General features: G+C 37.9%; 1 protein-coding gene across 13 annotated transcripts in view; it reads left to right on the top strand.

Moving 5' to 3' along the window:
• The window catches only part of NOL4 (nucleolar protein 4), a 356,755-nt gene that overhangs the window by 312,804 nt on the left and 28,598 nt on the right, over positions 1-15,353 (top strand). For 12 of the 13 annotated variants that reach the window (XM_023510255.1, XM_023510256.1, XM_003784753.2 and 9 more), the window contains one exon: positions 8,634-8,814. The exons of the other annotated variant lie outside the window; for it this stretch is intronic. In XM_023510255.1, the coding sequence (XP_023366023.1) occupies positions 8,634-8,814 (181 nt within the window). The remainder of the gene's footprint in view (positions 1-8,633; positions 8,815-15,353) is intronic. 13 annotated transcript variants of the gene reach the window in all.

Raw genomic sequence — 15,353 nt, forward strand, 5'->3', positions numbered from 1 at the left:
CACATTGCTTATGATATTTAAACTATGTCACCTTCAGTAGAGTGCCATGGCATCACAGCTCATAGCAACCTCAGACTCTTGGGCTTAAGTGATTCTCTTGCCTCAGCCTCCCGAGTAGCTGGGACTACAGGTGCATGCCATAATGCCTGGCTATTTGTTGTTGTTGTTGTTGTTGTTGCAGTTGTCATTGTTTAGCAGTCCTGGGCTGGGTTCGAACCTGCTAGCCTCAGCATATGTGACCAGCACCCTACTCACTGAGCTATGGGCACCAAGCCCATAAAGAATATTGTTAAAGAAATCACAAGGTCTTGGGTTGGGTCCCAGCTCCAGTTATGGCTGTGTTTAATCCACCATATTACTCTTTGACTTCATTTCTCATCTGTACAATTTGGGTCTTAAACTGAAGCATTGGTTGAAGTGAAATTTGGTCTAAACGTCCGTACCATATTCCAAAGTGTTACTAAATACTTGGGTGAGTGGGAGGGGTTGTGAAATACAAAGTCCAGTTGTGAATGAGACTTGAATTGGGTAGCTACCCCTGGGAACATGTGCCGAGAAAGAAATTGAGTGACAGCTGTTGAACTCTGCTGAGCTGGTAGAATTGAATAGACAGCTATTTGTTTTTAAGAATGAAGCCAAGTTACTGAAGAATGGGGATGAAGGGAGTCAGGAGAGAAAAATCAAAGGTTAAACATTAAAAAATGTCTTACAGAGAATAGTCTGGAGAGAGGAAGACTTTGTCTTAAATGGAAAAAGAAAGGGGAAAGGCAAAAATCAGTCAGTTTTTCCAACTCGCTGATACAGAAGTCTTTTCCATTTGGCTGCATGGCCAAATTTGCCTCATTTGCATACATATTTGCAAAAGAATGACATCAGTTCCCTGCAACCCTCCCTGCCCCAAAGTATTTATGGGAGGCCTCAGAGTTTTCCACATGTGTTCTCCAGCAAGTCTCTGCTGAGCTTTTGCAGTGTGTGAAGAGCCACCACTTTGCATCTGCTTCTTAGGCTTCTCAGGCTGTGCTGCACCTTCTCCAGAAGAAGGCTGCTTTGCCCAGGTGCTCCCTCCCAGGGCCCCCATGCTCCAGAGCCTTGGAGCTGTTCAAGCAGTGTTGTGCTGTCTTCAGTCTTCCTCATGAGAGCACATCCCTTTCTCCACAGGAATCAGACCTGTTCTGGTCACTGGACTCCATTTCCTGGTACTTAAAGCTGGAGCTTCAGATACCTGAACTCAAAATTTCCATAGGACTTTTTCCTTGGTCACACATGTAAATAGATGCCTAGGGATGCTCTGCACCTTATACCCTTGCAGTCCCCAACCACCAGGCCGTGGACCAGTCTGTAGCTTGTTAGGAATAGGCTGCCTAGCAGGAGGTCAGTGGCAAGGTAAGTGAGTGAAACTTCATCTGTCACTGTCTCCCAGCACTGCAGAAGGGACCATCTAGTTTCCAGAAAATAAGCTCAGAGCTCCCACTGATTCTGCATTACAGTGCATCATATATTATGGTAATAGAAATAAAGTGCAAAATAAAATGCAATCATCTTGAAACCAGGCCCCCCTCCCTTGGTCCTTGGAAAAAATGTCTTCCATGAAACAGGTCCCTGGTGCCAAAAAGTTTGAGGACTGTTGCTAAACCTGGTCATTAAAACTCAATTTGGCCAGCATCTACTGCATGAGAAAAGGTGAAAATTGTGATTGATTGATTGATTATTAAAGGACTAGAACAAATCCAATCATGCTGTGGGAAAGAGAGCTTTCAGAAATATGTTTGGTCAGGTATGGATCAACTATATATGATTACACACACACACATATACATACATATATGCATACACAGTACATACATACCTAGGATATATTTATGGATTCTGGAAAAATAAATAACTTTTTTTAATTAAGTCATATACACATTACATTTATGCATATGTGGGGTACAGTGTGTTTTTTTTTTGTACAATCTGATGTGCTTACATCAAACCAATCAACATAGCTTTCACCTCATTTACTTGATTGTGTTAAGACATTTATGTTCCACACTTGACAGATTTGACTTGTACTCTTGCAATGTGCTCCATAGTTGTGATCCCGCCATTTACCCCCCTCTTATCAAACCCCCCCCACCCTCCCTTCCCACTCCACTTCTCTCCTTCATCCTGGGCTATAGTTGTGTTCTTCTTTCATAAGAAAGTGTGAGTAAATATAAGTTGGTTTCATAGAAGTACTGAGTACATTGAATACTTTTCCTTCCATTCTTGAGGTACTTTACTCAGGAGAATATGTTCTAGGTCCCTCCATGTAAACATAAAAGAGGTAAAGTTTCCATCTTTTTTTAAGGCTGCATTGTATTCCATGGTCATAACTAACTCTTGAACCCATGCATTCCATGATGAGTTATTTATCTTCTCTAAAACTTTAGATTTCAGAATTAGAAGACACCCTAAAGATCTAATAATCACTTTTGTCCTTCTGAGGAGGGAAGACACAGAGTAAAGGATGCAGTTGGGTGTGCACGCATGTGTGTATATGTGTAACTTAGGTCATATTTCTCAGGCAAAGTCTTTGTACTCGAATCCAGCATTACTTACTTGTGTAAGAAAAAAGCATCTGAGCACTGGTATTGAGATAGTTCCAACTTTATCCCATTTTATTTTTTATTTTTTGCAGTTTTTGGCCAGGGCTGGGTTTGAACCCACCACCTCTGGCATATGGGGCTGGCGCCCTACCCTTTTGAGCCACAGGTGCTGCCGCCCCATTTTATTTTTATTTTTCATTCAACAAATATTTATTGAGTATCTACTATGTGCCATGAACTCTTTCAAGTACTCCATCCCATCTGATACTGCCCCAAATGAAAAAAAAATATGTAAAGCCTAAATGTTATGCAATAACATGCAATAGTTAACTTAGCATAGTGTTTGGCCACAAATTAGTAGTATAATACTTATTTTTTAAAAAATAAATCAATGAGTAAATGAACACTCTTTTAGAATTACAGAATGAAAATATCATAAGGACTTTAAATAGTAACACATTACTAGTAGGCTTGTGACCTGCATGCTAGAATATATTTCTATCCCAGTCACCTTCTTGGATCTCAGAATATAGGTATATTTTCATAAAACTTAGAAGACTTAAACTTTAAAATCAAATTTCTTTGTTTTTATTTTTTTCATAGGAAGTCTAATGCATTGATCATATCAGCTTCCAAGAAACAGAATTTTTGACTATTTTTCTCAAGTACACAGACCACTGCCCTGTACAAAGTAGGTACTCAATAAATATTTATTGGATGAATGAATGAATAGCATTCCTAGTTGAATAAAAGCAATTTAGCATTGATTTAAATGAATCCTTTACATAAGCACTTTATGCTTGCAGTATTATTTAAATCGCTAAGGTATTTTTCATGCTCTTAAGAACCTCAAATAAAAATTTTAGGTGGTTGAAACTGAACTCTATTAGCATCATTTGACCATCCAGTTAAAAGAGAAGTTAGGGAGAGAAGCAATTGATACTCTAGATCAATGGTTCTCAACCTTCCTAATGCTCCAATGTATTTTCATTGTTAAAAAGGGATCGTGACCCACAGGTTAAGACTGGCTGCTCTAAATAGTTAGGGGTTCCCAGGTACCATTAAAAGGTAACAGTAACTTCCAGGAAGCAAGATTTGAAAGTAGACATTTGACCCTTGAACAGTGTGGGTGTTAGGGGCATCAAACACTTAAACCAAACACACTAGGGGCAGTGTAATCAAATAGATACTCAATCTGGGTCCATATGTGAGCATCCAAGCTCTGCTGGAACAATTTGTTCATATGATAAATATGCTATCACCCCTTCAAAGTGCTCTCAGTACAGCTTGACAGCCTTCCTCTGTTTCTCCGATCAGGTTATTTCTTAATTTCCATGACTTTTCCCACATTTCTCATTGTGTTAAATGGTGTAACTACCCATGTGGCCCATCATGGACATGACCTCACTGCTGCTTTGACAGGGATGACAAGAGCCATCATATTGGAACCTTCTTATGTGCTCACTACCATTACTGCAAACCTATGGATATTGGCAACAATCAAATCTTTCTTTCTGTTAGATAGAGAAACTGCCCTTCTTCATGACTTAAACCCATTTCTTTCCTCTTTCTTTTGATCTCTTGAAACTTACACTGTCATTCATCCCTTCTCTCTTACTTGGGTTGTTCTCACTGGCTTTTAAACACGCCAAAAAGGAAAGCTCAAATCAAACCCCCTCAATGCACCATCCTTGCCCTGCTATTGCCCCATTGCAAATGAGTTTAATATACCTGAAAATACTCTATATTTATATCATCAAACATCATGCCTCTTGAATATCTACAAAGTTTTGCTCTACAACCTATACAAAACCAAAATGAATTTAAAAAATACTAAAGACAGCTTATATTTCTAGTGACATTTTATTGAGGAAAAGGTAACATGAACAGGAAATTTTCTAACTTTAAGAGAGTTGTAGAGTCATTTTTCAGTCATCTAGTCTGACACTTTTGCCAGTGTGCTGTCATGGCACATAGAGACTGTGACAGGGAGATGGAATTATCATCAGGGACCAACCTAAGAACAAATCTCAGACACAATCTTTAAAGATTAGAAATCATCATGGACCATAAAAGACATTCTCTTAAGAAGTTTCTGAGGGTGGTTTTACTGCATGAGAATAGACTGATGCCTCTTTTTCTTTTAATACCTCAGGATATAGGTAGCCTTCATTTCTGGGAGGAGGAGAAGACAACTCTGGTGGCAAGGGGTTGTTTGCATACACAGTTGGAACAACTGGAACAGACTGGAAAGAATGAATAGAAACAAGAAATACTGTTACTGTGAGGCTACTGAGTTTTCCCTGGTCCCAGCACAGTCAAGGACAAAGAACAATTTGGTAAGTTCATAGTGGGATTTAGCAGACACGAGTCTGTATTCTCTTGCGTGTATTCAGATTATTTTACAGAGGAGACCCAACTCACCCTACTGATGTTGCAGATAGATTGCCTGACAAAATGGGCAGTGGCACAGGCTATGCAGAACTCCAAGATGGAGATGATGAACAGCACGGCTAAAATGACATTTCGAAGAATCTGAAACCAGAAATAAACTCAGTGAAATTTTGCTTACTAGGAGGACCTCACACAGGTTTCAAAAAGTTATTAACTCAACAAATGTGCTGTTCTTCATACTCAACTTGCTCAGTGATTGTGTCTTCATTATCACCAAATGCTTATTGCAGGGGTGAATTTATTTTGAGTTGTTTTAAAAATACCAGGAGACTTTCCTTTCAGCAAGTACATTTTTTCATTTAAAGATGTTTAAAAGGTGGTATTTTTTTTCTTTGAAGTGGCCCCCATGTGTTTATTAAAATGTTACCCACTCATTAAAAATCCTTAACCAACATAGAAACAGACTAGTCATTCCAAATGCCAAAATGAACATTCGATGACCATTATTCTATTCTCTATATAGACGAAAAGGCAGATAGAAGAAGGGGTATGTGTGGAAAACTAACACAAGAGGATAACAAGGTCAAAGGAGAAACATCATTCTTTAAGAAGAGAATCATGTTATTCCTGTTCTGAAATAAAAGTATAGTCGAACCTCCATAGTTGACCACCTCCCTACACTGACCACCTCCTTAAATTGGCCTAATTTTCATAGACTGGACAGGCACCACTTCAGTAGCCCTAGTTCCTTATGTTGACCACTTCCATATGATGACCAGTTTGTTACAGTTCTCAACTTACAGAGGTTCTACTGTCTTCAGTTTACTTGAACTCTGCATAGGCCTTCTATTTGATCAGATATAGTGCAGGTGAATTTTCCTTGATTCACACTTCCACTGGGTCCCATGTGTCTTCCTTGTTTCCATCTACAACTTGAACACTAAATATTGCTTCCTGTCCACTTTCCTCAATGTTAATCATGCAGGTGTTGCAGGGAGAGAGTTAGCTTAGCCAGCACTAAGCACGGTGCCTGCTACTGAACATGCACTTTGCTTTTTCTTTCTTCTGAGAGTCTGCTATGTGTCCAATATCCAGGCCTGCTGCATTGCTGGAGGCAGATTCTACTTCTGTGGAATTCTCTGCACCCCGCCATGTTAGCAAAGTGCCCTGGGAGACAGTGCCCTCTCCTACGTCTCTGGGTGTGGTGGGTGCTACCCATGGGCTGCTTCCATGCAGGGTTTGTTTTAGTCTTTCTCAGAATAGATTGCCCTCTACCTCAGTCTTTTCAGAGCATTAGAAAAACTTCTCAGTACTTTTTAGCTTCCATTCAGTCTTGTTTCTGGGAAAACAAGAGCCAGGTATAGGAGCTATTTCCTTCTGCCACCTTGAGTCCCATCAGAACTATTTGTTTCTCTGTTTGGGTACCACTATACAAAAGCCATTTTTTTTTTTTTTTTTTTTTGAGACAGAGTCTCACTTTGTTACTCTCAGTAGAGTGCCATGGAATCATCATAGTGCACAGCAACCTCAAACTCTCAGGCTTAGGTAATCCTCTTGCCTCAGCCTCCCAGGTAGCTGGGATTACAGGTGCCTGCCATGATGGCCACCTAGGTTTTAGAGACAGGGTCTCACTCTTGCTCAGGCTGATCTTGAACTCTTGAGTTCAAGTGATCCTCCAGCCTTGACCTCCCAGAGTGCTAGGATTATAGGCATGAGCTACTGTGCCTGGCCTGTGTTTTTTATTTTAAAGGATGAATTTTGTGTTCTTCTTTCACTCTGTCTTATTCATCAAGAGGCCCTCTTATCTATTTTTTGCCTCCTTAAAAACTTTTCTTTACATTGCAAAAAGAGTGGTCCTTTCAAAACCCAAATGTCATCATTCCGGTTCCATGCTTAAAACTCTTTTGTGTCTTTAGCAAAGAACAATCTCAGAGCCTGATGGAAAAGGAGTGTGCCAGCTGCTTCAAACTATTGACGCTTCAAGTAACAGACATCTTGTTCAGGTCATACCAGTGCCTGGAGCCAGGATTCCAGAATCCTTTAGTTAAGCATGTGGCTTTAGAACTTGGCTACTTTAAGATCTAGTGGACTGGAATTATTTACATTTACATGGTACTGAATGAACTGATAACATGAACTAATATTTTGTGGCTGTCTGTTCAAAATATTATCATTTTTTCTTTTGCGAAAAAAAAAAAAAAAAAAGAAAGAAGATGAAGAATGCAGCAGGCAAGGAAAGCCATATGTGTAGTGTATACTTTAGGCTTCATAAACTCACAGCAGAAAGGAAATTCATTCGTTCGTTTTTACTGTGGGAAATACATACAACGTATTATGAATTAAAAATTGTATTTCTTTACAATGTGACATAATTGGAAAGTTCAAAGCAAATTTTATGGCTACTAGTGCAACTTAAAAATGAACAAAGCAAAACAAACAAAATACTGAAAGGCCTGGCTCCATTTGTACCCTTGTCAGACCTGTTACAATGCATATAATGGAGTCAGCTCAGTCATCACCCAGCAAATTTTGCTATAACCATGATGTCAGAGAAAGAAAGGGATGGGGAGGTGGAGGAGGGAGGTATGGGGAGAAGAGAAAGAGAAAGTTGCAAAAAAGATTAAGAACCTCAAAGAAATTTTTTATTTTGTGACACAGTCTCACTATGTTGCCCTTGGTAGAGTGCTGTGGCGTCACAGCTCACAGTAACCTGAAACTCCTGGGCTCAAGCAATTCTCTTGCCTCAACCTCCCAAGTCCTACCACAATGCCCAGCTATTTTTTGTTGCAGTTGTCACTGTTGTTTAGCTGGCCAGGGGCCAGGCTCAAACCTGCCAGCCTCAGTGTATGTGGCTGGAGCCATAACCACTGTGCTACAGGCACGGAGCCTAAGAACCTCAAATTTTATACATATTTCTTTGCCTTCATCATAATTTCTCTTCATGTAATTTTTTTAAGCCTAACTAGTTTTTTTTTTTTAAAAAGCAAATTAAACACAAGATTTCCCTTTCCAACAATTCCCAACTGTAAAGTGGAATACTGTCAATGGCTTGCACATTGTTGTGCTACAGATTCCCAGGATCACCCCCCACAACCCACCATGACTGAAACTCTATATCCACAGAAGGGGTCCCCGCCCAGCCCTCCCCCAGACCCTGGAAACCACCATCTCACTTAAGTTTCACTGCTTCAGATATTTTATAAATAGAATCATGAAATATTTGCTTTTTGGTTACTGTCTTATTTCATTCAGCACAGTGTCCTTAAGTTTCATTGATGTCGTGGTAGGTGACAGGCTTCCTTCCTTTTTAGAGCCTGACTCATATTCTCTTGTGTGTCTATAGTCTATTTTCTTTATCCAGTTACCTGTAATATACATGCAGGTTGCTTCCACCTCCTAGTTATTGTACATATTTCCCTTCGTGTAATTGTAAATCCACTTGAAAATTGTCAATTGCTCCACCTTCCATCCGCGCACATTGTTTTTTTGTTTTCCTTATTTTAGTTTTTTACGAAATACTGAAAATGTGTGTGTGCTTACTTAATGTTCACCGTATGTATTTTTCTTTTTCGATGAAGATGTAGATATAGATTACTGTAAGAGAGTCCCGTTCAAGGTGACATAGTTCCGTGATTTTGGTAAATAATGGAACGCTATCTGTCATTGCAGGACGAGTCTGCTCCAGCTGACAAACAGTGTAAGCCGGAGGCGGCTCAGGCCACTTACTCAACATCAGCTGTGCCCGGCTCACAGGAGGTGCTGTACATCAACGGAAACGGGACCTACAGTTACCATAGCTACAGAGGGCTGGGAGGGGGCCTGCTGAATCTGAATGACGCTTCCAGTAGTGGTGAGTCTTTATTATAGATGACATTTTCGTGTGTGTCCATTTGGGAGTAGTGAGAAAAAATGGATATACAGTTAAAAGCAATGGTCAATTGAAATCAAGACTATTTAGCACATAATAATTGTCTCCCTACGTGACTATCTGCCCTCTTCTGTACTGTTTTTCAAAGTAGCAGCACCGTCATGCAGTTGAAGGATTGCGTTTTATACTAAAATTTTGAAGTCTCAAGTAGAGAAATAGCCAAGATTTGGGTTTCTTGTGTTTTGTTTTTTTTAACAGTGATACATTCTGCTTCCAAAGTTAAAATGTGCTATTCACCAAGCATAATAACACATTACATCAATGTTCAAAGAAAAGTTGAGGCATCAGGAACTTTACCGACTTTATAAGCCATAACGCTGTCATAACTAAGAACTTATCAAATGAAACAACACAGGGACACAACCGGGGACTCTCCAGAGAGTAGTCTGTCCGTGACAATGGCAAGCTCTGTCAGCAGGGGTTTCCAGGATCAGCTTGTACTAGCTCCTGCTGGGTAAATGTAGGAATCACTTGAACTTGTACAACAGGCTGAATTCAAAATGAATCTGATATTTAAATGCATAAAATAAAGCTATACATGTCATAAGGGAAAAAATACATGCCAAACTTCTTCTATGTGGGTGAAATACTTTCCTAAATGTACGTAAATCCCAGGAAAAAAATTAGTTTCATTGTGAACACACACACACACACACACAAAATTTGGGGCTGACAAAATAAAAAACACTATAAGCAAAGTAAAAAGATAAAAAACTGGAAAAATTATTAGCTACTTGCACTTCAAAGACTTAATGGATCAATATATGAAGACCTTCTAAAAATAAAGAAGAAATATACTCCAAATTATATAATAAAAATGCTAGAAAAGTAAACACACAATTTCCAGAAGAGGTAGGACAAGTGTCTCTTAAATATTGGTGAAGTTGTTCAACCTCATTCATTCCGAGTAAGAGAAGTGCAGTTTCTCCCCATCAGATTAGCAAAAACCAAAAGGCTTAACAGGGGTGGCACCTGTGGCTCAAAAGAGTAGGGCACTGATGCCATATGCTGGAGGTGGTGGGTTCAAGCCCAGCCCCAGCCAAAAACTGCATAAATCAATAAATAAAGGCTTAACAGAATTCTTTTTTTTTTTTTTGACAAGACAGTGGGTAAAAAGGAACTGTCCTACAATGCTTACAGACATGCCAAGTGTTAGAATGCAGCTTGACAATACAAAGATCAATTAAATATCCATGTACCACTTGACCCAGAAATTTCTCTATTAGGAATCTACTCAAAGACATCTTGACAACGGTACAAAAAGAGATACACACAAGACTTTTCATTGCGGTGTTATTTATAAGTGCAACAAAAAACGTGTTACCAGTAAAAATGCCCCTTAGTAGATGGATGTTCAGCTAAATTACAGTGCGTCCAAATAAGAGAGTAGCGTTCGTGGGGAATATCTCTAGGTGCCGTTGTATAGTGATCTCCAGGTGGTGAAAAGGGCTTATAAAATGCTAATATGTATGAAAGAATTTATATAATGGAAGCATAGCTGTAATTTTTTGTTTGAAATTTACATAAGAGTGGGAGTAGGGAGAGAACAGTAGCTAGAATGCTCTGAATATAATTGGTTTTAATAGTTTGTTTTATAAATTTAACTTTGGAACAAAGTACATATTTACATAATTACGAAACTGGTTTTAAGAATCCCTACAATTGAAAGAAAACAGTGCTACAAATCAACTTCAACTATTTAATGGGTTTTTGGCATAGCCCCACAGGGAAGAATTTTCCCAAGTTATTTCAAAAATCATAATTTGACTCCACCAGCATTCAATCCAGTGATAAAACCTAAAACTCTATTCAGTGATCATATTATTATTTGGGAACCATTGTCTGTGTATTGTTTGTTGAAAGCAAACTTGAGGTTTTGTTGGAGTGGAAGGTGGGATTTTCAGCAGGGGCCAAGTTAGATACAGATACGAAATCAAGACATTTAAGCAAAAACTGTATAATCTTATATTTGAATTGGCAGTATCAGTGGGAACATACAGTGTGTTTTTTCTTGAAAAAATAAACCACCATTTCCTGTCTCTTCACTGAAAATAAATGCCTGAAAACAAATACTAATTGAATTTAAAATTTTGAAACAGGCTTAGTGGGCTTTTATTACATGGGAAAATTATATTACTAGTGTGAACGGATTTATATATGAAGTCACTTGACTTTACAACACTGGAAATAGGCTCCAAGAGTTTCAGGAGTGATTCTTCAGGAAGGCTGAGGCTCCTTAGTCTGCCCCCAAATTAAAGGTCCTCTAAAGACAGAATCTCTGAGCTTTAGTCTGGGTAAGTTGCCTCCCTCCTCCGCCAAACATTGTTCCTCAAATGGAAGAGAAAAAAGGAAGAAGCTTATTTTAGAAAGAAATTAACTTTCATGTGTAGGTTCAGCTTTTAAAATGCTAGTGAGCTTTCTCAACTGTTAAGTCTTCTTTTTATTTGGGTAGTAAAAGGAGCAGAAAGTCCAAGTCCACACTGGAAAAGTGAAACACAAACAAAAGCTAAAGAACGTTTTCGTCTATAAATCTAGAAATTCTGACACTTCCTTTTTAAATATTTTATATAAGATGTAAAAATTTTATCACAAAACTGTAGAGGAATGGACACCATGCTTGCAAAGGACAGTTACTGATTCTTAACACATTGAAAGGAAAGGTTAATGAGAGTATTGATGAGAGTATTTCAAAATGTATATGAAAACAGCACACTGTACTCCATGATTGCATTAATGTACACTTTTATGCTATAAGAAATTTAAAAAAAAAAGGAAAAGGAAATGCTGAGAACAGGACAGCCTCCTGGCAAGCCTAGAGACACAGGGGCAATCCCCCAAGTAACTCAGTGTTCTGGAATGAGATAAGATCAGTCACTCACCTGTAAGCCTGTGTTAAACATTGATGCTTAGTAGTTCTTCATGGGGGTTGTGGGGAAAGAACGCGTGAGGAAAGAGCACGTGGCAATCCTTACCCATGCAGCCCTCCTATGTCAGTCCTTAACTCTCCCCACCTGTTGTGTATAACCTTAATAAACAGCCATTGTGGAGGGGGCTCTGGGCTACCCTGCACTTAAGGTTAGCCCACCTCCCACAGGCTTGTACTTGTAACCATGTCACGCCTGGTTCCTTCCTGCGGTGACCGAGACCAGGGTCATGACACAAAATCACAAAATTTGGAGTGGGGGGAGCATGTTCACTTAAAATTTTTTGACACAAGCATTTTTGTCACCTAGATTAAAAAAAAATCATTTATTTATTATTCATTTATTTAACATCAATTAACAATAACTACCCCTTTTGCATCCTCACAATGCTTCCACGTAGTGTACATTTAATTCTATGAGGTCTGGTCTGCAATTGGGGGAAAAATTTATAAAATTGAATTTTCCCCGCTTCAAAAAAAAAAATAATGCCTAGACACCAATTCCTTTCTTTATAACATAATTGAATACTGTTCTGTGAGGTTCAGAGAAGCTGAGTGACTTGTTCAAAGGTCCTCCTCTAATAAAGAACTGGAAAGGATATAGAATGCAGACGTTCTATATCAGACATTCTAAATTACTCATCAAACCATCTTAGCATCTATGGAATCAAGCAATAAAATAAGGGTTGTCCCTAGTCGTCACCACTAATCTACTTTCTGTCTCCATAAATCCTCCTAATCTAAACATTTTATAGGAATGAATGAATCATACACTATGTCATTTTTTGTGTCTAACCTCTTCCACTCAACATGATGTTTTCTGTGTTCATCTGTGTTTAACATTTATCAGTATTTTATATTTATTGCCAAGTAATATTCAATTCTATGGATATGCTACATTTTGCTGAGCTATTCATCCATGATGGACACTTGGGCTTTTGCTTCTTTGGGGCACTCTAAATAACTGCCATCATAATTTCTGCATAAGTTTGAATGTATATGTATTCAATTCCCTTGCTTACATATTAGGGTGGAATTGACAGTTCTTACATATGATAACTCTATGTTGACTATTTAGAGAAAATTCCAGAATAAATATTGATATCTTTCCACTTATTTCAATCTTTTAAATTTTCCTTTCATGGTGTCTTGTATTTACAGTACAAATTTTGCACATGAGTTAACATTATTGCTAAGTATTTCTCTTTATTGAAGTTATTATAAATGTAATGTTTTCCATAAATCCCTATTTGGATTATTAATTTCAGGTTTATAAAAATGCAATTGGTTTTTGTATATTTGTTTTGCATCCTGCAGCCATGCTGAGCTCATTTATTCATTCTAATAAGTGAATTCCTTGGGATTTTCTATATACAAGAAAATGTCATTTGTGAATAGAAAGAGTTTTAATCCTCCCTTTTCAGTCTAGAGCCCATTTATTTATTTTTCTTGTCTACTTTTTCTGAGAGAAAATCTCTAGTAAAATGTTGGGTAGGATTACTGATAGTGAATATATTTATCTTGTTCCTGATCATAGGAGGAATGCATTCAGTCTTTCACATCAAATATGATGTTTGTCATTTTTTTGTTGTTGTTGTTTAATAGATGCGATTTTTTAAATTGAAGAACTTGGAAAGTTCCTTTTTAGTCCTATTTTTTCTGTTTTTTTAATGATGTAAAATGTCTTGAATTTTGATGTTTCTTGGTTATGCATCTATTGAGATAATAATGTGTTACGAGAGGTACAATGCATTCGACTAATTAATTCCTTGATGTTAAATCAATCTTGCATTCCTGAGGTAAATTCCACCGGGTCATGGCATATAAATCTTTTCATATATTTCTGTGTTCAGCTTGCTAATCTTTTGCTGAAAATTTTGGTGTACATATTCATAAGAAATATTGGCCTGTGTTTCTCTTTTCATTTTTTTTTTTTTTTTATGCTTTCATCTTGTTTTGGTGTCAGGCCAGTCCTGGCTTCATTAAGTTGGGAAATATTCCCTCATCTATTTTTTAGAAGAATTTGTAAAATTTTGGTATGAATGCTTCAAATATTTGACAGATTTCAGCAATGATATCATCTGGGCTTGAGCTTTTCTGTTCTGCTTGATTTTTTTTTAAGATTTTTTTTTCTGAGCCAAAATTTTATTTTTTTAATTTTTAATTTTTGTTTTTGTAATTAAATAATAGCTGTGTACATTGATGAAATCATGGGGTACAGTATACTGGTTTTATATACAATTTGAAATATTTTTATCCAACTGGTTAACATAGCCTTCACAGCATTTTCTTAGTTATTGTGTTACGACATTTGTATTATACACTTAGTAAATTTCACATGTACCCTTGTAAAATGCACTGTATGTGTGGTCCCACCAATTACCCTCCCTCCACATCCTCTCCCCTCCCCTTCCTGTCCCCTTTCCCCTTCTTCTTGGGCTATAACTGGGTTATAGCTTTCATATGAAAGCTATAAATTGGTTTCATAGTAAGGCTGAGTACGTTGATACTTTTTCTTCCATTTTTGAGATACTTTGCTAAGAAGAATATGTTCCAGCTCCATCCATGTAAACGTGAAAGAGGTAAAGTCTCCATCTTTTTTAAGGCTGCATAATATTCCATAGTGTACATATACCACAAATTTATTAATCAATTCACGGGTCAATGGGCACTTGGGATTCTTCCATGACTTAGCAATTATGAATGGAGCTGCAATAAACATTCTAGTATAAATATCTTTGTTTTAAAGTGATTTTTGGTCTTCTGGATATATACCTAGTAGAGGAATTGTAGGATCAAGTGGCAGGTCTGTTTTTAGATCCCTAAGTGATCTCCAAACATCTTTCCAAAAGGAACCTATAGTTTGCATTCCCACCAGGAGTGAGAAGTGTTCCCTTTTCTCCACATTCACGCCATATCTTTGGTTTTGGGATTTTCTAATGTGGGCTAATCTTACTGGAGTTAGATGATATCGCAAAGTAGTTTTGATTTGCATTTCTCTGATGATTAAGGATATTGAGCATATTTTCATGTGTCTATAGGCCATGTGCCTGTCTCCTTCAGAGAAGTTTCTCTTCAAATCCTTTGCCCACTCTTTGGTGGGCTCACTTGTTCTTTTCTTGCTAATATGTTTGCGTTCTTTGTAGATTCAGGTTATTAAACCTTTGTCAGAGATGTCACCTGCAAATATCTTCTCCCATTCTGATGGCTGTCGCTTACTTTACTGACGGTGTTCCTGGCTGTGCAGAAGCTTTTTAGTTTGATCAGGTCCCAGTAGGGTATTTTTGGTGTTGCTTCTATTGCCTTGGGGGTCCTCCTCATAAAATATTCTCCCAAGCTGATTTCTTCAGTGTTTTCCCTGCACTTTCTTCTAGTATTTTTAGTTTTGTGTTTTAAGTTTAAATCTTTAATCCAGTGAGAGTCTATAATGGTGAGAGGTGTGGATCCAGTTTCAGTCTTCTACAGGTTGCCAGCCAGTTCACCCAGCACCATTTGTTAAATAGGGAATCTTTTCCCCACTCAATGTTTTTAATTGGCC

This window comes from Otolemur garnettii, unplaced genomic scaffold (assembly GCF_000181295.1).
Source record: "Otolemur garnettii isolate 467f Iridium unplaced genomic scaffold, OtoGar3 scaffold00012, whole genome shotgun sequence".
NCBI lineage: Eukaryota > Metazoa > Chordata > Mammalia > Primates > Galagidae > Otolemur > Otolemur garnettii.